The sequence below is a fragment of the Benincasa hispida genome, chromosome 9 (assembly GCF_027475165.1).
Source record: "Benincasa hispida cultivar pf3 chromosome 9, pf3_genome.v1.1, whole genome shotgun sequence".
Lineage (NCBI taxonomy): Eukaryota > Viridiplantae > Streptophyta > Magnoliopsida > Cucurbitales > Cucurbitaceae > Benincasa > Benincasa hispida.
Window position 1 is genome coordinate 11,282,418 of NC_143486.1, and position 25,216 is coordinate 11,307,633.

A 25,216-nucleotide genomic window follows, 5' to 3' on the forward strand; every position below is an offset into this window, starting at 1 on the left:
TTAGCTTGTTACAACATTGACAACCCCAAATACAGGACTATTCACCCTCCCCAAGATAATCTCACTCAAACCGTTCCAACCATCACCCAACCTTTGTCCTATGTCACCTTATGCCCTACACCCAAAACCAACCATCCCGATGAAGGCTGGTACATGGATTCCGAAGCTACTCATCACATGACCCCCGATCTGTCCAACATACAACAGTCTTTCCATATTATGGCGGTGAACAAGTTGTGATAGGCAATGGTAAGTCCCTTCCTATTTCTCACACTGGCTCTTCCCGTTTCCTTTCCCCCCTCTCCAATACCCCTGTATATCTCCACTCTGGCCTTTACACTCATTCTATCTCTCGAAACCTTATTCGCATTGGTCGTTTATGTTATGACAATCATGCCTATGTCAAATTTTTCCATGACTCATTTGTTGTAAAGGATCTTCGAACCAAGAATCCACTCCTCCGAGGTACACTTGATCGTGGACTCTACTAACTCTCTATCAATCCAACTGTTCCAAATTCATCCAATTCCCCCTTCCATCCCATAGCTCTTGTTTCAACATTCACTGATGTCTCACTGTGGCATCGCCGCCTGGGGCACCCTTCCATTCCAATCATTCAATCAATTTTGTCTAAATGTAGTCTGAAGTACAAAAATAACACTACTATGTCTGTTTACGAACACTGTCAAATGGCCAAAAGCCATCGTTTACCATTTTATGCATCTACCTCTCGTCCCTCCTCCCCCTTTGAAATTGTGTATGCTGATGTATGGGGCCCTTCCCCTGTAAGTTCAGTGAATTCCTTCTGTTTATTGATGCTTTCTCTCGTTTCACTTGGATATACACACTAAAAGCAAAATCTGAAGTCCTCCTCTATTTCAATAAGTTTCAAGCTATGGTATCTAACCAATTTTCTACCCCAATAAAAGTAATTCAAACTGATGGAGGAGGTGAATTCTAAGCTCTCTCAGCTGTCCTAGACACCCTCGGCATCCTCCATCGTTTATCCTACCCCTACACCCCCTAACAAAATGGTAATGTTGAAAAAAAGAACCGACATGTTGTCGAGGTAGGATTGTCGATACTAGCTCACTCCTCTGTCCCACACACATTTTGGCTTTCCACACATCCACCTATCTTATAAACCGCACACCTACATCTGTTCTTGAAAATAATTCTCTCTATGAAGTCCTCTATAATAAACTCCCAAATTACCATCTTCTTAAAATTTTGTGTTGTACTTGTTTCCCCTTTTTTCGTCCGTTTAATGATAATAAGCTTCAATACTGATCCCACGGATGCATCTTCTTAGGTTACACTTATTTATACAAAGGCTATCTTTGTCTTCACCCAACCTCTGGTCACATCTATGTGTCTAGGCATGTTATATTCAATGAATCTGTTTTTTCCTTTGCTGCCAATTCTTAACATAAACTCCTTCACAATTGTCCTCCCCTTCAGTCATTTCCATTCTTGTCACAATCACCCATCCCTTCTCTTCCCCATTTAGTCCTTCTACTATCAGCCCTCATCACAATGATGTTCATCACCATGATTCCCCCCATCCATCTTCCATTCTCCCACTCTCCAACCCTTCCTCCCCCCTCCCCCCTCCCTACCAACCTACACACTGCCCTTGATATCCTTTCCCCTGCTTCTGCCACACACTCACCTAATTCCCCTATTCCCTTACCTCCACCAATACTAACCCCTACTTCTGCCACCTCAACTTACTCTCCTTCACCATCACCAACTGTCTCCAACATTCCCGACCTACCACACCCTCTCCCCCTCGCCACCAATGCCTATCCTATGATCACATGCTCCAAAATGGGTATCTTCAAACTAAAAGCATGGCTTTCTGTTGTCACTGACTTGGACAAGGCATAACCACACTCTTACAAGGAAGCTCTCCTTCATCCCAAATGGCGTCGTGCTATGCTTGAGGAGTATGAGGCACTCATTCACAACAACACATGGTCTTTGACACCTCTTCCCCAGGATTGTAAGGTCATTGGTAGTAAATGGGTGTTTCGACTTAAACAAAACCAGACAGGTGAGATTGATAGTTTTAAAGCCCGTTTAATCACTCAAGGGTTTAGCCAAGACTATGGTGTAGATTACTTTGAAACATTTAGCCCGGTTGTAAAGCCTACCACCATCACGATTGTCCTATCCATTGCCTTATCAAACAATTGGGTCATTTGACAACTTGACGTGTCCAATGCTTTTCTCAATGGTGACCTATCTGAAGAAGTATACATCAAGCAACCATCGGGCTTTATCAATGATCAATATCCGGATCATGTCCTGCTCCTTCAAAAAGCATTATATGGTTTCAAACAAAGCCCCCGTGCGTGGTTCTCTAAGCAGCACATGTTTGATGCAATGAAGTTTCTCAAATGCAAAATTTGATACGTCCATGTTCATCTTCCGCAGTAATCATTACTTAATCATCTTTCTTATCTATGTTGATGATATTTTTGTAACCGGCAACAACCCTTACCTCACTCAATACTTTATCAGATGTTTACATACTTAGATTGCACTCAAGGACCTTAGTGATCTCTTCTTCTTTCTTGGCATTCAGGTAACCCGCTCATCCAATCTTTTACACTTATCTCAAACCAAATACATTCACAGCCTGTTGGATCGTGCAAGCCTCTCCGACTGTAAGCCCATTCATTCCTTCATGGCCGTTAATACTACCTTTTCTCTCACTGATGGACTCCTTCTGGACAATCCCTCTGAATACAGAAGTTTGGTAGGAGCCCTCCAATACTGCACTCTAACCAGGCCTAATATCAGCTTCAGTGTCAACAAGCTATGCCAGTTCATGCACGCCCCGACTTCCTCACACCTTTAAGCAGCAAAAAGGCTTCTTCGTTACCTCAAAAGCACTACCAATCATGGTATCCTTCTGTCAAAATCCCCTATTTTAGCCTTAACCTGCTACACTATTGCTGATTGGGCCAGCTGCCCGGACGACCGACGAAGCACAAGTGGCTTCTGTTTCTTCTTAGGTTCAAGCCTCATCTCATGATGCTCCTCCAAGCAAAAGGTGGTCTCCCGATCCAGTGCTGAATCATAGTACCGTGGCCTCTCCAATGCTGCTTCGAAGTGCTCTGGATCCAATCAGTCCTAACTGAAATTGGCATTGGTCCAATCTCAATACCTCTTCTGCTTTGTGACAATCTGAGTGCCACCTACATGTCTGCCAACCCTGTATTACACAATCGCACCAAACACCTTGAGATTGACCTGCACTTCCTTAGAGAAAAGGTGGCTACTAAACAACTTTCGGTCAGATTTCTTCCCTCCGAAGACCAACTTGCAGACATCATGACCAAGGCCTTACCAAGTCCCCGCTTTCTCAGTCTCAAGACCAAGCTCACAGTTGCAGCAGCTCCTTGTTCGCTTGCGAGGGATGATAAAATAGTTATTTAATTTTTTATATATGTAATTTTCCGTTTCTTCTCCTTTTCATTTTTCACTGTTTTTCTATTACTATTTTATTGTCTCTCTCTTGTTTGTTATTGGTCTCCTATCAGTGTGTGACAAATGGCATATATACATTAATAAATATTGGTACAGTGGCTCCAATCACTGTGGTTGAGCCTTTCCGTTTTCCATAGACCTTTCTTCTTCTTTTTTTCTTTCTTACATTATCCAATGCAATTATCCTTTAAATAAATTACGTTCGATACTATTTATTTAGATATTTGGAAGAAAAAAATAGTAAAGCGTTTGCCAATGTAACCTACCTCAATTAATAAATATTTACTTTCAAATTAAATGAAACTCAACAATTAAGTTAGGCTACGTTTGGCATTACGTTAACTATGTCAAAATGTCCTTCAGAAAAAATCACTTTTTAAACCAAGTTAATTTCACGTTGACTTTAAAAACAATATCCTTTTAGCTTTTAGATTCTCATAAAATCAGGTAGAATTTTTAATTAATATTTAGTTTTCAATTTTATACTTTAAAAATAAATTTTATTTTATATATTTATCTATTTCTCACATAATCAAATCTATTTTCTATTTTTCCTCGAGTTAAATGCATCATTTTTTTTAAAAAGTACACCATATTCATTTTTTTAAAATAAACCTATTTTCTTTAATATTTAAAAATTAATCAGTAACAAAAAAAATTATCGTACTAAAAAATTATTTAAAATTTTAAATTACAAAAAAAAAAATTGATTATAAGTCTATTTTAATTATTATATCTAAAATAACATATTTTTGTTTTTATTTACTAAACATTCTAACCTACTTTTTCCAGTTTAATCTAAAATTTACCCAATATTATTTTATTTCAATTCATAGCTGATTTTTCTAAAAGCACAACTATCAACAATTATTTTAAAAGCTACAATATTCCTAAATGGAGCCTTAGATTTTTATAAAAAGAAAAAGAAAATAGTTTCTTTCTTTCTTTTTATTATTACAACAATATCACCTTGAAGAATGACATAATATTTATCTAGAAGTATACTCATTTTGACATTATCTTTCTATTTAAAACGATACCATATCACAAATTAACTTGAGTCAATGAGTTAAAATATCATGATTTAAAACTTCTATTATTAAATAAAAAACAAGAAATTATACTACCAAATTAATTTAAATACTGCAATCTCGATCATGCCCTTATCAAATGAGAATGTATATAATAATATTGTCTATACTAACTCTTGTTTGTCATAAACAAATATTTGAAAATTATATGATTTATGAATTAAAGTAAGGAATTTTCAAAAATATAAAAATAAGAAAAATTATTTACACAAAATAGTAAAATTTTAATCTTTTTTAATAGATGTTGATAAAAGTCTACGATAAAAATCGATAGAAATTTATTATTGATAACACTGATTGAAATTTATTAATAATTATCAATATTTTTTTACTATTTATATAAATAATTTGACATTTTTTTATCTGTTAAAATTTTATATAATATTTAATAACACGTTATAACATGAGTAAAATGTACTCTCATCAGACCCATCACTATCCAAATGCAAGTTGATCAATTGTAAAATTTGTTGTAAACGCAATGCTTCCACGTCTATATCCCCTCTGTCGTTTGCGGGTCCCACCTACTCCACTGTTTCAACCCTACACCTAAAAAAATTATTTTCAAACAAAATAAAAACAATAATTTCTCTTCTCTACTTTTAATATATATTGAATTTATTTTTTCTTTTAACAAAATTAGTGGAATAAAATTCCAGTGCAATAAAATACTATATATTATGAGTGTTTGTGGGTTAGATTGAGTTGGATTTAGGGATATTTTAGCCAACTCTATAGTTCGATTTGTTATTTTTTTAATTCAAATTAACCTTGTTAAATTATGAACCCGGAACAAGCTAACCCATAAAAAATGGGTTGGTTGGTTCAATTCCATTGGTTTCCTTAAAAAAAACTTGGAATCACCAATAAAAAAACACATAAGATTTCACAATTCACAAGAAAAATATCCAAAATCTATTATAACAAAATAAGTCTCCAAAATTCATAAGAAATACCATAATAGCATTTGAAACACTATTCGAAATTAAACAAAAACAAGTCATTTATTTAAAATTTTATTTTAAAAAAAGTAAAACGTAAATATGTAAAAGTCTAATTTAATTATTTTCATATATTAAATTAAGATTAATGACTCAATTTCAATTTATATAGTTAATTTTTTCTAAAGTGTAAATAAACTACTTCTAAGAGTTGTTGAAGAATAAATTATTCAAAAAAATATTGGAATTAAAATCAATATATGTATAAGTAATTGTGTTATAAGTAAGAAAAAAATATATTTTAAAGTTAATAATAAATTCGAGTTGGTTCGGGATGGTTTGGGTTATATTAGGTAAACCCATGAACCAGTCCAATTTATAAAATTTTCATTTATTTGAACCGCATCCAACCCAAATGAGTTGATAACCCAACCCAAACCGCACGGGTTGATTGGGTTGATCGGTGTTTTCGGTTATCAGGTTTTGTACACCCCTACTATATATTTCAAATATAATAAAATAGTTTTGAAAAAACCAATCATAAACTAGAAGTAGGGCCTAAATTTAAAATTTAGATTTAAATTCTACTTTTCCCTAATTTTGTTTTAGTTCATTTATATCTTTATACTTTTAAAATGTTTATTTAATTTCTATACATTAAATTTTGGTTTATTTTTTATCTCTACGTTTGTAACATGTTCATTTCAATCCTCATGCTTTCAATTTTGGCTCATTTTTATTATTAAATTTTCAAAAAGTGACCATTTTAATCATTTAATAATAAAATAAAAATCTAAATGAAGAAAAATAAATGATCACGTTTTAAAAGTATAAAAATAAAAATGAATCAATATTAAAAATATAAGGATTTGAATGAAACTTTTAAAATATATGAATCAAAATGAAACAAAAGTAGTATTTAAATCTAAAATTCAATTAAAGAAAAAAAAGAGTAGATAAACTAAATTTAGAAGTTTAAAAATGCAATAATTAAATTTAATTACGGAGCGAAATATACTCAAACTAAAAAAAGTGCTTATGTGGAGCATAAACGCAGCGTTTTGAAGTGGGTGCGGTGTTAGGTTGCTGTCTTACCAACTCCTGCGGTATGTATTTCTCTCCACAGAAAACCCGCATATGCAAAAGAAGGACACGTGTCGGTCGACCAAACGGCTTTTCTGGTGATTGTGGTAGGTGGATCACCGTGCCTCCCGTTTCCCCTCTCTCTTATTTATACGGTTCCTTCATTTGGTACGATCTTCAGGGCGATTTCATTTCTCCCTGAAAATACTGGTAATTCACTCCATTTTTCTCCTTCAATTTTCCCTTCCATTTTCTTCTTCATCATCAATTTCATTCCCACCCGATTCACCGATCGATCAAGATGATTATTACCGTGAAGGATTCGACTATGGTGACTCCGGCGGAGGAGACGCCGCATCGGAGCCTCTGGAATTCCAGCATCGATCTCGTGATTCCAAGTATGCACACGCCGAGTGTCTACTTCTACCGACCTACCGGCGCCTCTAATTTCTTCGACGCTCAAGTTCTAAAGGAAGGTCTAAGCAAGGCGCTGGTTCCGTTTTATCCAATGGCTGGACGGTTGAGACGCGATGAAGACGGTCGAATCGAGATCGACTGTAGTGCCGAAGGTGTGCTTTTTGTTGAGGCTGAGACCACGGCGGTTATTGATGATTTTGGTGATTTTGCGCCGACGTTGCAGCTCCGGCAGCTTATTCCGGCCGTCGATTACTCCGGTGGAATTGAGTCGTATCCGTTGCTGGTGTTACAGGTATACAATACAATCCTTGCCTGAAGTTTAATTTCTTTTTTTTATTGAAAATATTAAATTAGAATATTATTGATTAGTTTGGTGAGAGTTAAATAAAATGGTTGAGATAAAAGTAGTCTGCGGAGGTGTAGTTTGTGGTCTGTCCTCTCTTATTAAACTTCGGCAAGGACACTACTTTTCTTTTTTTTTCTTCTTCTTTCTTTCTTTCTTTCTTTCTTTTTTTTTTTTTTTTTTTTTGGTTGTATTCTTTTTCATTTTTCCTCATTTTAATATTTTCTTGTCTAAATAGTTATAATTTTTTTCAAGCATGAATAGAAATCTTAGTTAAATAAATTATTTATAATACACTTGAAAAATAGTTAATTTAGAGATACCAATTATTATAATAATCACATTTTCTAAATATTATTTTGTAGTCTCTAATTAGATTTACTACGGTATTTACTATTTATTATCGTGTTTACTATTTTACATTCATTTTCTTTTTAATTCTTTGCTACAGTTTACTATTTTCTTTTCAAACCAAAATACTTTACCCCTCAAACACATACTATTATAATCCAAACTAAAATAATCTACACTCAAACACAAATAATTATAATCCAAACATAATAATCTAGAACTACAATAACTAACTCCTTACCCCGAATGTCCCCGAAGTTTGTGTCTTACTAAGTTATAGTTTAGTGACCATCCAAAATTTTAAATATTTACACATCTATTAAACATGAAAATGAAAGTTTAAATTTCCATTTATTTCTATAATATTGAATTTATCGAGAATGGTTCACATAAATTGAGAAGTTTAAGCATCGTTTGGTTTTGGATTTTCGATTCTTTTAAATTAAACATATTTACTCTCATTTTTTTTACCATGGTTTACATCTTCCTTTATGTAGAAAAGTTGAATTATTAGTCATATTCTAAAAATAAAATATCACATAAGCTATCTTTTTTTAAGTTTTCAAATTGATTTGATTTTTTTAAATTGATAACAAAACAAGAAATTTAGAAATAGAATAAGTGTTTATAAACTTAAATTTTAAAATTAAAAATCAAACGAGTATCTTAAGATTTCACTGGACAAAGAATTTAAAGTTTAAAGAACTTTTTAAAGACTTTTGAGAGTTTATAAACTAAATGGGCACAGTCATCAAAATTAGGGGGTAAATTTGTAATTTAACTAAAAAATGGTCATTATGTTTGCGGGCGTGAATAAAGGGTATTTTCTGTTGACTTAAAAGACAAAACAAAGAGAGAAGTTTCTATTGACTCGGTATAGAGTACAAGCTAGCTAATGATTTGTGAATAAATTAATTTGATTTTGTTTAAAAATTTTGCAATGAGTCGTCCACTGACAAGGATATTATATGGATGGAATGCTAAAATACAGATAAAGTTAGATCCAAGAAACCAAATAGCAAGACTTTTTGTTTTTAATTGTTGTAATGATTCAGTTTTTACAATTTTAAATTTGTTTTCATTTCCAAACTTTAACTAACATTTATTTCCATATGCCATGTTTGGTTCGATGGTATTGAATGAGGAGAGTCCATATGTTAACTATCGATTTCATGATTTATTGATTGTTGTCCCATGGCCACACAATTAATTAAACAACTCTTCATAGGAAACAACTTTACTCTTTTGTCCCAATGATTAGAGGTTAGAAGGAGATTATATTTTTTTTGTCTAATATGAGTTGAAAACCTATTCTAGTACTACAATAGTATCTATATCTATTTGTTATTTGTTCGCAATAAAATAAGTATTTAAAACTGATGCAGGGGGTTAAAATAAGCATAATTCAATAATAATTGATATTTACTTCTTTCTTTGAGGTCAAAGATTTCAAATCTTTATACTCCACTTATTTTTTAAAAATAATGGTGTTGGAGTGTGTAAATTATCATTTAATTACATGTTAAATGTAATTAAATCACATAAATCATAAGCGCACATAAATAGGTTAATAGATTATTTCAATAATAAAATTTACTTTTAGTTCAATTTGGTTTATCTCCTTTATTGACACGGAATCACGGCGGCTTTTATCACTACCCTTATAACTAAACCTTCCTTGATCATCAATTCCAATACATTCAATGACATAGATCAAGTATGGATGGATAGCATGGAAACTATATGCAAAGTGACTTAGATCATGTCTGTTTCCAACTGGTCCAAATTTCTTAGTGAGATCATTCTTAAAAACTTTATGCCAAACCGTATTTGCAAAACGTATTGTTAGAACTCCATAGATAACAATTATAAAAAACATGCATACCTGTCACGACAAGAGCTCTGACCTCAATTGTGACAACACATCAGAACTTGATTATGTAGCTAATTGATGCTAATAAGATTGATAATAAGCCCTTCAACTAACATTACATCATTAAATGGTGGAAGACATGGATAATTAAGTTCCCTTTCTCATTGATCTTACCACAATTACCATCTCCATAAAAGAAACCTTTCCTGAGTTGGTTCAACAAAAGAAAAGTTCTACAAGTTAATGAAAAGTGGATGTATAGTGTTGAAATTTTCCCCACACCAACTCCATTTAAGTATTAATTTTTTATTTTTTATTTTTTTTTAAAAAAAACTCTTGGAGGGAAAACTGATTTTTTTAACAAAATCAATTTATCACATAAACAAGGTATAATTTTTCAATTTTACCATTAAAGGTAAATAAGGTCAAAACAACCTAACGTGGTCCATTTAATTTTTTTTTTTTTCCACTTGCGCAATTATTCATTTCATTATTAAATTTTTGTTGTCTCAAAAAGTCATATCCACATGATGATAACATGCGATATTCAGAACTAATTTCTTAAGCAAACTTACTACTACTTTTCTTCTAGAAATCAAAACACTACAATAAATTCCATTAAATGGTAGAATTTATGGTTTCGTACTATGAAATAATAAAATATTATATTATGTAATATACAAAATAGTGAAACTTCTATTTATTTCTGTGTCAATGTTAGCCAATTACCTTATCTTATAAATATAGGTGTTATCTGAGATATACTTAAAGTATTTTTCTTTTAGATTGATTATTCTAAATTTGTTTCCTTTTTGTTGTGATCAGGTGACACACTTCAAATGCGGCGGTGTTTCGCTCGGCGTTGGAATGCAGCACCATGTGGCGGACGGCTTCTCCGGTCTCCACTTCGTCAACACTTGGTCCGACATGTCGCGTGGCCTCGACCTCAAAGTCCAGCCTTACATCGACCGGACCCTCCTCCGCGCACGGGACCCACCTCAACCGACCTTCCGACACGTCGAATATGAACCGGCCCCATCCATGAAAAGCCCGGTCCAACCCGACCCGGAAGGAACCACAGTCTCCATTTTCAAATTCACCCGGGAGCAGCTTAATTTACTCAAAGCCAAATCCAAAGAAAACGGCAACACCACCAACTACAGCTCCTACGAGATGCTCTCCGGCCACGTATGGCGGTGCACGTGCAAGGCGCGTGACCTTCCAGAGGATCAAGACACTAAGCTCTACGTCGCCACCGATGGCCGTGCCCGGTTGCGCCCGCCGCTCCCTAACGGCTACTTCGGCAACGTCATTTTCACAGCGACGCCGCTCACCGTCGCCGGCGAACTAATGTCGAATCCGACGTGGTTCGCCGCTGGCAAGATCCACGACGCGTTGATTCGGATGGACAACGATTATTTGAGATCGGCTTTGGATTATCTCGAGGTTCAGCCGAACATATCGGCGTTGGTCCGTGGTGCTCATACTTACCGGTGCCCTAATTTGGGGATCACGAGCTGGGTCCGGCTGCCGATTCACGACGCCGATTTTGGGTGGGGCCGGCCGATTTTTATGGGCCCTGGCGGAATCGCATTCGAGGGATTGTCGTTTATAATCCCGAGTGCTTCCGACGATGGCAGCTTGTCGGTGGCGATTTCGCTGCAAAATCAACATATGAAGGTGTTTGAGAAGCTGTTCTTTGATATTTGAGGAAGTTGGGTGACGGAGTGTAACAGAGATCGGTGGTTTTTTTCCCGGCACGGCCGAGGAAGTTTGCCGGGATGGTCTTTTTTTTTCCTCTCCCCTATCTCCTTTATTTTTTTCGTACTTTTTACTTTTTACTTTTTCTTTTTCTATGTTCTTTTGGGCTTTTTCAGTTGTAGTTTAATCAAATATCGTTTCTTCCAGATACGTGTAGTTGTTTAATTGTAAAGACCTTCCAGTTAAGTAATGATATACCGTGAATGCAGATGTGGAATTAATTTAGTCCTTAAATTATAAAATTTGTATTTATTTAGTCTTTAAGTTAAATTTTCAAAAGTGTTTATTAGAGTGGATAATTCAATCAAAGAATTCTTAGATTCTTAGGGTGATTATTCAACTTCAAGTTTTGTGTTTAATATATTTAAATAGTTGAAAAAAAATTTAACTACTTTATCCATCTCGTATTTAATATAATTTTAAAATTTTAAATTGGTAAGATCAATGATTTAAAAGAAAATACATATTAAAGTGATGCTTGTTTTATTACAACATAATTGTCATTTAAGAATCCCATAAATTGACACAAATTTCAAAAATTATATTACAACAATAAAATAGAGAATAATAGAATCACTTCAAAACTCTAGAACTTACATATTTCAACAAGGTTATACGATAAGTAGTTGAGTGTACGTTAATAACCAAATAAGTCATTTTTTATTTGGTTATTTATCGTTTGGGTAATTTGGGTAATTTTTATAGAGAGATTTTGATTTTAGAAATTTTGTGAGATTTTATGCATTTTCTTGAAGTTTTGATTGATGTTTTGTTGTTGTGGTGTAAGATTTGGACAAATGAAAAAAAGGAATGTATACATAAAAAAAGAGAGAATTAAATAAAACTTCAAACAAATTAAACACTATACCAATGATAGGAACATTCATTTTTAAACTTTACTATTGTTATTATTTTGTACGGTTGGATACTGATGCAAGATTTGAAAGTTTAATGGGAAAATAACAAAAATAACCTTTTAAGTTTTTACATTACAAAATTAGCACTTTTTGAAAATTCGTTATAATAGTTTTTCTCGGTCCATTTTGCTCGAGATCGACCATCGAGATTTAGTTTTAAAAAATATATATTCTAACTTATGGATTGTTTTGGGCTTTTTCGGTACATTTCACCACCGAGATTCGTTAATTTTGTATGTAATCTTCCAAAATCTTATATGATTTCAAATTTCTCCAAATTTGGTTATCTTTACTAAATATTATATCAAATTATTTCGTGCTTTTTCAAATTTTTAGCATAATTTATGTTTTCACGATTGCATGAATTTCTAAAATTCCAAATGAGTTTTCCAATTATCAAAATAGATTTTCCAAATTGATTCAAGATGATTGCACCATGATTTTTAAATTTTAAGAAATATCAAATTTTGCGAAAATTAGATAAGATTTGGGATATATATTGAATCTCGGTCTTAATCCGGCACAAGATTCTATCGAGAAAACTCAAATATATCGAATTTCAATGTTAATTATGCTCGAGTTTCACCAAGAAAGCCCAAATATATAGAATATCAATGTTATTTTGTCTGGAATTAATACCAAGATCTAAATAATTACACGAATTTCTAAATTGATTTACTGTTATCTAAATAATTTACCAATTATCTTTTCAAATTTCTCCAAGTTGTGTAATATTTGGTAGTGTGATTTCTTAATTTTGGAAATATTTGAGAAGATTACATAACATTTGGAAAAGTTAGCAAATCTCGATGTGTAATTCTTGCGAGATGTATCGAGAAGGCTGAAACAATCAATAAGTTGGAAAAAATTATTTTTTTAACATATCTCAGTGGTCGATCTCGGGTGATGGACCGAGAAAAACGATTTTATCACTTTTTCAAAAAGCGTGCTATGCTAGTTTTATAAGTAAAAACTTAAACGTGTTATTTCTGATAATTTCCCAAGTTTAATGATACTTTTAAATGAGTGTTAACCGTTTATGTTAATATACAAACAATAGAGTATCTTTTAAGTTTTTTTTTTTGAAAAAAAAAATAAAATTTAACGTATTTTTTAAACTTTTGAAAGTTAGAAGAATATTTTTGAAAAATATTAACAATTTTCATGAAAAATTAATGGTAGAGATATTTTTCATACAAAGTACAAATATTAAGAATATATTTTGTAGTTTAGCTAAAATCTAAGGTTACTTTAGTAACCATTTTGTTTTTTATTTTTGTTTTTAAAAATCAAGCTTATTTATCTCGAAAATTCTTTTTTTTGTTATTTACTTTTTACCAATCATTTAAAAAATCAAGTCAGATTTTATAAACTAAAAAATAGCTTTTAAAAGTTATGTTTGTTTTTGGAATTTATCTAAAAGTTTTATCATTATACGTAATAAAGTTACAAATTATTGTAAAAAAATTGAGAAAAAATAGATTTAATCTTTTTTAAAAAAATTAGAAAAAAAAAAACAAACAAAAACAAAAACAAACAAACAAAAGGGTTACCGGACATAATAGTTTAAGTTTTTTTTTTTTTAACCATTTAATTTGAAACATATTTGGAGGGTGGAGACCGAATTTTGAAAGGCAAGGCAAGAGAGGTTTAATCCTTATCTATTTGAATAGGCATTTTTAACTTTTATGTTCTATATAACTTTCATGTCATAATAACCTTCAAGTATTTCGTATCTTGTTCTATGATTAATTTTGTATACAATATATTTTTTTAAAAAAAATTTAAAATTCACTTCCGAAAACATATGAGAAACTATTTTTACCATTCCAATTAAAAATTTCATTAAACCATTAAACAAATTTTTAATTTATTGAAGAATTCAAGTACTTGTGACGTCAAATGCTTATCCATTAATAATTTGATTAGGTAAAGAATTAAAGAAAAGAACTGTTTAACTAATGTTGATGCGAAAATATGAACATTAAAGAAAGAATTTGATGTTCTTATCCCAACAACTATCAATTTATTTAAATAAGAGAGGATGCAACTTATAAGACAAAATTTATACACGGAATATTGTGGAAGTTCAGAGAACCGGAGAACTCTCTTAGAGAATGAAGAAACTCTCGAACTAATAATTCGAATATGGAGAATTCACTTATTTCCCTTTAAATTATAGTGGTATATTTATAGGAGCAATTAACATTGATTCTCTCAGATAGAGTTTAAGAATCAATCTTGAATATTTTCTGATTTCCCTTGGGTCAATGCATGCCCCACGCACATCTTGCCAAGTTCAACCTCAATTGAGCAACTTCTCTTGGGCTTCGACCTAAATTCTCTCCTTTTCCTAGGCTCCTTTTGGTCATAGGGTGTTACTTCTGACCCAAACTTCACCTCGAGTCAATTTTACTCTTATCTACTAAATTATTCGCAAACAATATTATTGGTTTCCCGTGTGAGAGTCAAAATAATATATTAAAAATTAATGAAAAATAATTTAAAATATTTTCTTCCAATCAGAAAAGGAAAAAAAATAATAAACATGCTAGATTATTGTTTAATTTTCTCTCGAACAATATTATCATCATGATTCAAGCTGATTTTGAAAAGGAAAAGAACTATGGCCCAAACACTATTTGCATTTGAGGCCCACTACTTATAAAACGATTAAGGCCCAAAACCTTATTCACAGCCCAACTATAAATATATCACCGTTTCTAAATTATTAGAGATATGGCACATTTGATCGGTTAATTTTTAAATATTTTGATTTTTCCAAGTTTGTCCTTCTATATTCCTCTTTCTCTTCTTTCATTTCATTTCATTTCTTTCTTTTTCTTTTCTTTTCCCTGCCCTGTTCTCCTTTTTTTTCCTATTTCTTCTCCTCTCCTGCTGTGTGTTATTCGTCTCTTTTTCTCCAATTTTGTAGTTGTGTTTTTTCTATGGCTTACTTTTACTTTTTAATTTCTTTTTTTCTTAATTTTTTTTAATTTTAATTTTCTATCTTCAATTTTTTAATTGTTAATTTTCATCGCTTACTTTTACTTTTTAGTTAAAAAAAAGAATCAAGAAAGCTGCTAGGTTTCGAACCAAAGAATTGAAAGAAATTAGAAACGAAATGAGAAATGGGAACTAGAAACATACCTTTTTTTTTGTAAGACTTTAAAAGTATGAAATTTAACAGTAATAAACTTTTATCACTAACAACTTGTGATATCAGTAATAGACTTAGTCTATTGGTGATATGGTTCCTATCACTGATAAACTACGTGAATCAGTGATATAACATAGGTAGAGATTGGTAATATTTGTGTATCGATGATATCAATTATTAGTGATATCAATAATAGAACTTAGATAGATATCAATCATATTCATGAATCAGTAATATCGAGCTTAGTTAGATATCAATTATAGAAGTCTATTGGCGATAGAAAGTCTATCATTGATAGTCATGATAAAAGTTTTTTAGTAATAGCTACTGTTATCATCGATACACAAATATTACCAATCTCTACCTATGTTATATCACTGATTCACGTAGTTTATCAGTGATAGGAACCATATCACCAATAGACTAAGTCTATTACTGATATCACAAGTTGTTAGTGATAAAAGTTTATTACTGTTAAATTTCATACTTTTAAAGTCTATTGGCGATAGAAAGTCTATCATTGATAGTCATGATAAAAGTTTTTTAGTAATAGCTACTGATAGTTTTGAGTGTTAATCTTTCAAAATTGATAGTCACTAATGAAAGTCTATTAGTGATAACCACTAATATTTTCTATTATTGATAGCTTAATCTTTGATGACTTTTCTTTCAAATATAATAATCACTTGTAGAAGTCTATCATTGATAGCCAACTTAGTGAATTTAATTAATAAAGTTGAATCTCGAACTAGAGTGTAAGTGTGATGCCTAGAAGTTATCACTAATAGCATGTTATTAGTGATAGAAGCTAACAACGATAACATGTTATTTGATGGTAAAAGGAATGACATAAATTATCTCGGATAGCATGTTACGAATGATGGAAGTTATCGCCAATAACCACGATATAAGCGATATCAGTGATAGAAATTAGGTAATATCCATATATCAATGGTATTAATGATATAAAATGTTAAGATCTATTAGCATGCAACGGAAGCAAACAAAATTAACAAGCACTCTAATTACATTTAATTTGAGTTCTAAAAACGTGCTTAAATAGAAACTTCAGAAGAGAGTTTCTAAACTACATACCTTTGATGAATTCTCCCAATTTCAAGCTGCTCTTCACGTGATTCTAGTTTCAATTCAACAGTGAACCACCAAGAGATCTTCTCTACTATTCTCAGTCTTGAATTTGAGTGATGGAACTCAGATTAGAGTGAATATGTGAAGGGAAAAATGAGTTTTTAGATAATGAACAAAACTTTCTACAGAAAACCTTTTTCCATCAGCCAATCCCTCCTTCATCAGCAAAAATGGAGTGTTTTATATATGACCCACATGCAGGTCCTCAAGTTCAGCAACCTTGACATTTCAACTTGCTGAAGAAAATGAGAAATGTGCGTGTTTTATGGAGGAACACCTCATACTTCATAAAAAAAATGGGAAATTCCCACTTTTACATAATTTTCATTTTATTTATTTATTAATTTTAATTAATTCTCAATTAACTAAAATTAAATAATCATTTCAAATTCTGAATTTTTAATTAAAATGAAAAACAATTATAGATTTTAGTTAATTAAACAAGTTTAACTAATTAAATAATAATTTAATATAATTTAAAAAACATGAATTTTATTCATGAAATTAATATTTAAATTAATATTTAAATATTTAATCACACATAAATAAATTAAACGTTAGTTAATTATATCAAATATAATTATACAAACGTTAATCTTTGAAAGTTGTTAGTTTCTTTTCAAAGTAGATAGCTACTTATAGAAGTCTCTATCATTGATAGCTACTGATAGCTTAAGTATTAGTATTTCAAATTTGATTCTAATGAATGAAAGTGTATTAATGATCTCCACTGATAATTGTGATAGCAAATTGAAAGCTAATAATTCAGGTGTTGCCATTTCAAGGTTATATTAATATATCTCAAATTGAAAGTTATCACTGATAACAACTATCAGTTGAGAAAATCGAAAGATGAAGCGGAAATGGTGGATTGCACGTAGGCTTTTTAGTCATTTACCAATATGGCTATCATTAATAGTTGCTATTAGTGATATTTGATGCTAATTTTGGGTCATATCCCTAATATATATATCCTTGCATACATTTTTTATTATTTGGACTTGATTATTATTTGTGTAACCATCCCTAAAACTCAAACCCAAGCTCATACGAACAAACCTCATCCCTGAAAATATTATCTAGCAAATTTTTGTATACCAAGTAAAATACGTGTGAATTGTTGAAGTGTTATATTAAGGCATAGAAACATACCAATTGCAAAACAATATATCTACTATTTTTTTAGTACATAACAACCAAGTAACTTGGATAAAAGAGAAGTGCTGACTATAATCATTAGTGGTTGCATACTGTAGCCACATGTTTTTGTCCAACCTTATTTAAAATAGATTTAATTATTAATTTAATTTATCTTATTTTTTTAAATTTTAATTTGATTATTTTTCAATTTTTTATGTTAATTTTTATCTCTTTTTAATTTTTATTTTAGTTTGGTCAAAGTAACCAATTTAGTTAGGATAAAAAAAAAAAAGCAAATGTGAAAAAATTTTGAATTAGGTTTTAGTTGTCCAAAAGTTATTCTTCCTTTTCAAGGATAGGACAAGTTTGGTAAAATTTCAGAATTGAAATAAGAATCAATAAAAAGAAAATAACATTTACAATAAAGTTTTTAGGTTTTCTTCACAATATCAAGAATCCAACACACAAGAAAAACTCTAACTTAGTTGAAGTTTTATTGGTAGGGCCTTGGTCCCAAGGATCCAACTTCAAACAACAAAAGAGTTTAGTGTTTTAGATTTTAACCTTTCTTTTTTCTTTTTTTTTTTTTTTTTTCAAGCTCCCCTAAAGAAAAACTAAAATGTTAGATATTTGGTTTTTGTTCTTGTTTTTATTTCTCTATTTTCCTTTTTAATACAATTATTTCTTTATTGTCTTGTGAGTTCCTCTTTTATTTATTTATACATATTGCTTCACATCTTGTTGTTTATTTATTTATTATTTTTTGTAACTTATTGTTTGTTTTTACTTCTCTTTTCTTCTCCTTGTGAGTTTCTTTTTAGCAACAAAATAAGAGAGATGAAAAAATAATTAGGACCTGTTTAGGGGCCCAATATCCTATGTGGGAAGATGATATAGGCCTTATATCATCGTTTGACTCAATGATATATCTGTTGGGGTTGATGCCCTAAATCTTGTAGGGTGCTATGGTTTGTAAATGTTTTGTACAGACTCATTGTTTATTTAATGAAATGTATGATATTTTATATTTTTTAGTTGCATTAACCACAAACCAATAAACTAACATCCAAGGTTAACTTGTAGCTTAAACATGTATGTAGAGACATACGAATGGATCATGTTTAAGTGATAACCTAAACGATCTATAGTAGATGGATAAGGTCGAGTACCTTATCTTGGTGACACTACGAGTATGACCCGCTTTGTAGGTGTTACAATTGTTGTAAAGTACTACAAATGATCTGATCCTGATCATTCATGTATTAGACATGCGAGCAGGGATATTCTATACAAAGGAGTTTGTATAAGACCGGACCAAAAAATGTTTAGTCTCATTATATAATGTCGTTCATAATAGAGACTTATGGTTCACCAGGATAACCATAGATAACATGACCTGGATCCTGAGTGAGTTATGAACTCCTGTCTATGAGAGTAGCCATTTGATTTGTATGGGTGAGAGTGGCCAGATCGCCGTTTAATTGGGGAGCTGGGAACATAGCTACGCAAGATGGAAGTCACTCCTTCCTTGAGGTAGGGATAAGTAGATAAATTGTTCCCTTAAGGATTGATTTTGGGTCTTGAACAATGTGGCGCTACACCATCTCCTGGCCCGAGAGGGGTTTAGTGATAGTTAAACTATGATCTATTGTTTATTAGAGGGATCAGTGGTACTTAAGGAGTTAGATGTAACTACAGGGACAAAACGGTAATTTGGTCCAGCTGTACTTACGAGCAATTTGTGAAGGGTCATCTGGTTATATCCAATGGACATAGAAATATATTTGTAGTGGAGTATCCGACAGTCAACGGATGGTGAATAACGTAATTATAGAGTTTAATTAATTATTCATGTATTGTTGGAACTTCAAGCTACAGGTCCATGAGGTCCTCTTGGCAGCTCAATAAGATTTAGCTGAGAATCAGTTTTTGGATTAATATGAATTGTTCAAATTAATAGAGGGATATATTTACTATATTTGATACATCATAGCTTAATGGGAGGAAATAAATATTTGAATGAGATTCAAATATATTTTCTATGAATGAGATTCATAGTTGTTAAATTTAATATAAATATGATTTATATTAAATGCCATATAAATAGAGAAAAGAAACTATAATTTATGTTGTATATGATACAATATTAAACTATAGGTTATATGTTAGATTTGATATAACATATAATATAATATATAATATGATAAGTTAGTTATCATATTTATATTTATTATTATTATTATTTTAATAATATGGAAGGGAGCTCCATCTTTTCTCTCCACCCACATTTGTGGGGGTGGTTATTCTTTATGGCAAGAAGAATAAAAGAAAATCGTTTTCTTCTTCTTTATGAACGTCTTGCTGTTGAATGATTGAGAGAAGACAGAAGTGTGTTGTATCTTTGAGTGTTCATGAGAAAAGTTCTCAATCTTCTTCTTCCTCCACATTAACCTTTCCCTCTTAACCAAAATAGTCAAAGTCCACCGCTCCTGGGTTCTCATCCTGAGAATACCAAGGTTTCTATTGTGGTAGTGTCCGGGTTTTTGGTTCAAGGTTATCTTGAAGAAGGTCTTCAAGTTGTTCGTGTTTGTTCGAGGGAGAATCATGAAGAAAAGGTTATACAAAGATGATATTTCTTGAAACATTTTTCTTGTAAAGCTTGTTATAATTTAGTTTTAAATGCATGTCTAGTTGTTTTTTTACTGTAAATTTTGTATTCAATAACTTATGGAATCTGGTTAATCTACTTTCGCTCAAGGTTCTCTCATTAGAGTTCCTTCAATTGGTATCAGAGCCAGGTTGTAGGTTTCTGATTCCAAATTCCATTATTGTATTGAATTGTTTTACAATAATTGTGGGTTTTATAATCTGCATTCTGTTTATGTGATGAATGATTGTGGATGGCTTTGTTGATGGATGTTTCGAGATAGAACTCTCTGTTTAAGGCTTTCTTTAATTTACAAATTTGGTTTGTAAAGGCCCCTACGTTTTTAGGCATTATTATTACAATCGAGTCTGTAGTTTATAAGTTTTAAGTCTTTCATGTGTTTCGGAGGCTTCAAAGAAGGGTTACAAAGTGTTGTTTCGATGGAGAAGAAAAAATAGAGGTTCCAGATCGTGTAGCTACAACTAAACGATCGGATAGCTTTTGTTATATGACCGTGTAGAATTTGCTACACGATCGTGTAGCATTTGCTAAACGATCGCATAGCTAATGCTACACGATTGTGTAGAGTTTGCTACACGATCATCTGGCGTTTGCTATAAGATTTCATAGTCATGTTCATCACATAGTCATTAGCTACGCGATCGCATAGCCTTTCATGCTCATCATTTAGTTGCTCAACGCATGGTTCGTTTGCTACACGATCAGCTGCAAGGTGTTCTTTGAAAGGTGGTTCGGTTCAAGCGGTTCAAGACCCGGTTCACCTGTTCCGAACCGGTTGACTTAATTTTTGTAATAGTTAGCCTTTTGTTTTCTTTTTAGAGAGGTTCTATCCCGGTCCATCAACTTTTAGAATAAATATAAATGTGATGTATGTTTAATATTATATGTCATAATGTATGTCATATAGTTTTAAAACTCACCATAGGTTATGCATTTATGTTTATGCATCATTTTATATTATAATGTTATAATATATGAGTATGCATGATTTAAATTACATAAAGCATGCTCATGCATCATATAGTATAAATTTATAATATATGTATTCATGCATTATAGCATATCCTTGCATCATTTATATTATAAGTATTATAATATATGGTTGAATGGATATATAGAATGTATGCTATAGCATGATTCATTACTTAGTTATATAAATGTTGTATATTAGTAATGAATGAACATTGCATGAAGCATGACATTACCTTAGGTTAATTTATAAATGTTATAATTAATTAAAGTATGTCCAGCATGTAATGATTGGTTTTAATTGTTTCATTTATTTATAATTTTTATAACTGAATGAAATTAGAATTAAAATCAATAACAAAGAGTTGCATGCAAACCTTAGGCTATAATCATTTTTTTTAAATTGTTTTAAAATATGATTGATATAGACCTAAGATCACATTTCTAATGAGATTAGAAATCTAAGTTCAATCTTTTAATCGATTTAATAGGATTAAATTGATTCCTAATAAAAGATTAAATATGTGACAAATGTATCTATAAGGGACCTTCTGACTAAGGCGGGTTCTAACTAGACTAGGGTACTTAAGTCGATAAAAACGTCGCACCCTTACTTGGGAACTTACTTGGATAAGTGAATTAGATAGATTTGTTACATGCATGCAAATTTGATGGAAGTCTATTAAAGAGTTTAGTGGGACTTCAATCAAAATTGTTTAATCAACAAAGACAAAAGTTGTGTTGGGATTGATGTCCTAATTCTCCCAGAGTCTAGTTGTCTTGTAAAAGATACATATTGTTTAATGAATAAAATAAGTGTTATTTAATTCTAGCATTTACTCATATCCAATAAACAAAGTTTCTTGGTTATCTTATGTGAACTTAAACATGTCTATGTGATATACAAGTAGATCATGCCTTAAGTGATAACCTAAATAGGTTTGTAGTATAAGGATTAAGGTAGGATACCTGATCCTGGTGACACTATGGGTACGACCCACTATGTAAAGGTTTGCAAGTGTTGTAAACTACTACAGATAGTAGATCATGACCATTCATGTGAAGACGTGCGAGCGGGGGTGTCCTATACAAAGAGTTTGTATAAGACATGGACCACGAGATGACTAGACTCTGTATATAACATCGTTGATACTAGAGACTTGAATCTCACTTAAACGACCATAGGTGACACGACTTCAATCCTGAGTGTTTTGGGAACTCCCGCCTTTGAAGATGACCCTTTGATTAGTATGGGTAAGAGTAGCCAGATTGCCAACTCAACATGCCTACCTTTTTTAGGACTTGTCTGATCTAGGAGCTGGGAACTCAATCCACAAGATGAAATTCACTCCTTTCCCGAAGTAGAGATAAGTAAAGAGTTTGCTCACTTAAGGGTTGATTCCGGGGCTTGAACATAATGGCCATAACTTCTATTTGGAAGATAAGACTCAGTCATAGTAGGACTATGACTTATGTTTATTAAAGGGATCAGTGGTACTTAAGGAGACAGATGTAACTACAGGGGCATAACAGTTATTGGCCTAGCTGTACTTACGAGCGATCTGTGAAAGGTTGTCGCATTGCTGATTGGTTAAGATGGACACATAATATATCTGTGGTAAGGAGAGTTTAGCTGTCGACCTTTAGTGGAGTGCCTGGCAGTTAACAGATGGTGGATCCTGTGGCTAAAGAGTTTAGTTAGTCATTCACGTACCGTTGGAGCCTTCGATTTACAGGTCCGTAAGGTCCCCTTGGTAGCTCAATGGATTCAGTTGAGGATCAATTTTGGTTGTTGATTTGAAATCTTAAAATTGACAAGAGGTATTTTGATTATATATGATATAATCGGTATGATGTATAAGATACATCTAGTGGAGGATTGATGTAAATGAGATTTACATTAAGTACCATGGAATAGAAAAAGAACTATAGTTTATATGTTTCATGAGATGAAATATTAAAACTATAGGTTATAAATATAATATGATAAGTTGGTTATCATTTATATCTATAATAATATTAATTATTGGATAATTAATTCTTTTTCTTTAATAACCAATTGAGTGGGTGGTTATTGGATTCATGGTAACCGTGAGATAAAATTAAAATGATTTTCCTAATTTTAGTAAGATTTACAAACTGTTGAAAAATTTTCATAAAAGTTCTTTGAGATTTCTCTCGGTGAAAAAGGATCTCACAGAGTCGTCAAGTAAACACAGATTTACTAAACGATGGGTAGGGCGAGATGAACGATCGTGCAATTGCGAGCTAAACGATCATACAGTATTTACTACAGGATCGCATAGCTTGTGCTAGACGATCGCTTGCCCAAAGTAAACGATCGTGTAGTGTCTGTAGGCGACAGACCGAGTTAAACGATGAGCTAAACGATCACATAGCTTTTGCTAGACGATCGCATAGCTTTATCTAAATAGTCGGCTACCAGCAAACAGTCGGCTACCAACAACACGATCGTCTACAGAGTGGTAGCAAACGAACAAGCAAGAGCGGGGACGACACCACCACTTAGAGCCCTTGGTATTCTCAGATTGAGAATCCAAAAAGTGGTCTTTGTTGGAATTGGTAGAGGAAAGAGGAACGGGATGATCGTGTAGAATGATAAGTAAGTGGGAGAGGCTATTGTATAGCGAATGCTTATCGTTTAGAGAAAGCTACACGATCATGTAGGTTTTACTGAGCGATCATCTAGTATTTGGTAAGCGATAATTTAGAAAACTCAGAACGCTAAACGATCGTTTAGAAAAGCTGAGCGATCGTTTAGAGAATATGTGCGATCGTTTAGACGCGGGGTGTGCGATCGTTTAAGCGATAAGGCACTATCGTATAGGCTCTCAGCTAAGTGATCAATACGTTTCCATACCTTGAGCGAATTTTTCGAACCCTTTGCAAAATGAAAACAATTTTCATTTTATTCTTTAGTTACAATAACCGAATAAGATTTTCCCACCAAAGCATGATTGAGGAGAAGTTTCCGACCAATTATCACATAATTAACCAATTACTTAATAAATGAATATAATCATATTATATTCTTAACCTATAGTTTGATATCATATATCTACTATAGTAATTTATCCTCCACTTGATATAAATCATATTTATATCTAATTTCTTAAAAAAAAAAAAACAATTGTATCTCATACATTTAGTCAATTATATCATATATAATTAACCAGTTCAATTATATCATATATAATCGAACTCCCTCTTGTCAATTTGAACATTTCAAACTGACCTAAAAACTGTTCTCAACTTTATCCAGGCTACCTAGGGGACCTTATGGATCAGTGACTCGAAGCTCCAACGATATGTGAATAGGTGACTAAACTCTTTACCCACGAGATCCACCATCCATTAACTGTCAGGCATTCCACTAAAGACCAGCAGCTGAACTCTTCTTACCACAGATATATTTATGTGTCCATCGGATATAACCAATCATGAGTACGACGACCCTTCACATATGCTCGTAAGTACAGCTAGACTATTTACCGTTTTGCCCATATAGTTACATCACACTTCTTAAGTACCACTGATCCCTCTAATCATAGTCCTACTATATGTGAACACCTCTCGTGACATGAGAAGGTGTATGGCGCCACATCGTTCAAGTCCCTGGATTCGCCCTTAAGAGAGCAATCTATCTACTTACCCTTGCTTCGGGGAAGAAGTGAATTCTATCTTGTGAAGCTGAGTTCCCAACTCCCAAATCAGACGAATCCTCAAAGTGGTAGATTTGAGTCGGTGCTCTGACCACTCACACCCATGCAAATCAAAGGACAACCCTCAATGGCAGGAGTTCCCAACTCACTCAAGATTGAGGTCGTGTTACCT

General features: G+C 32.4%; 1 protein-coding gene across 1 annotated transcript; it reads left to right on the forward strand.

The window, feature by feature from the left end:
• Positions 1-6,734: 6,734 nt before the first annotated feature.
• HCT (hydroxycinnamoyl-CoA shikimate/quinate hydroxycinnamoyl transferase) lies at positions 6,735-11,579 on the forward strand. The gene is made up of 2 exons (XM_039043386.2): positions 6,735-7,322; positions 10,423-11,579. Exons 1-2 carry the CDS (start codon positions 6,915-6,917, stop codon positions 11,305-11,307), a joined length of 1,293 nt encoding a protein of 430 aa, XP_038899314.1. The 5' UTR covers positions 6,735-6,914; the 3' UTR covers positions 11,308-11,579.
• The last annotated feature ends 13,637 nt before the right edge of the window (positions 11,580-25,216 follow it).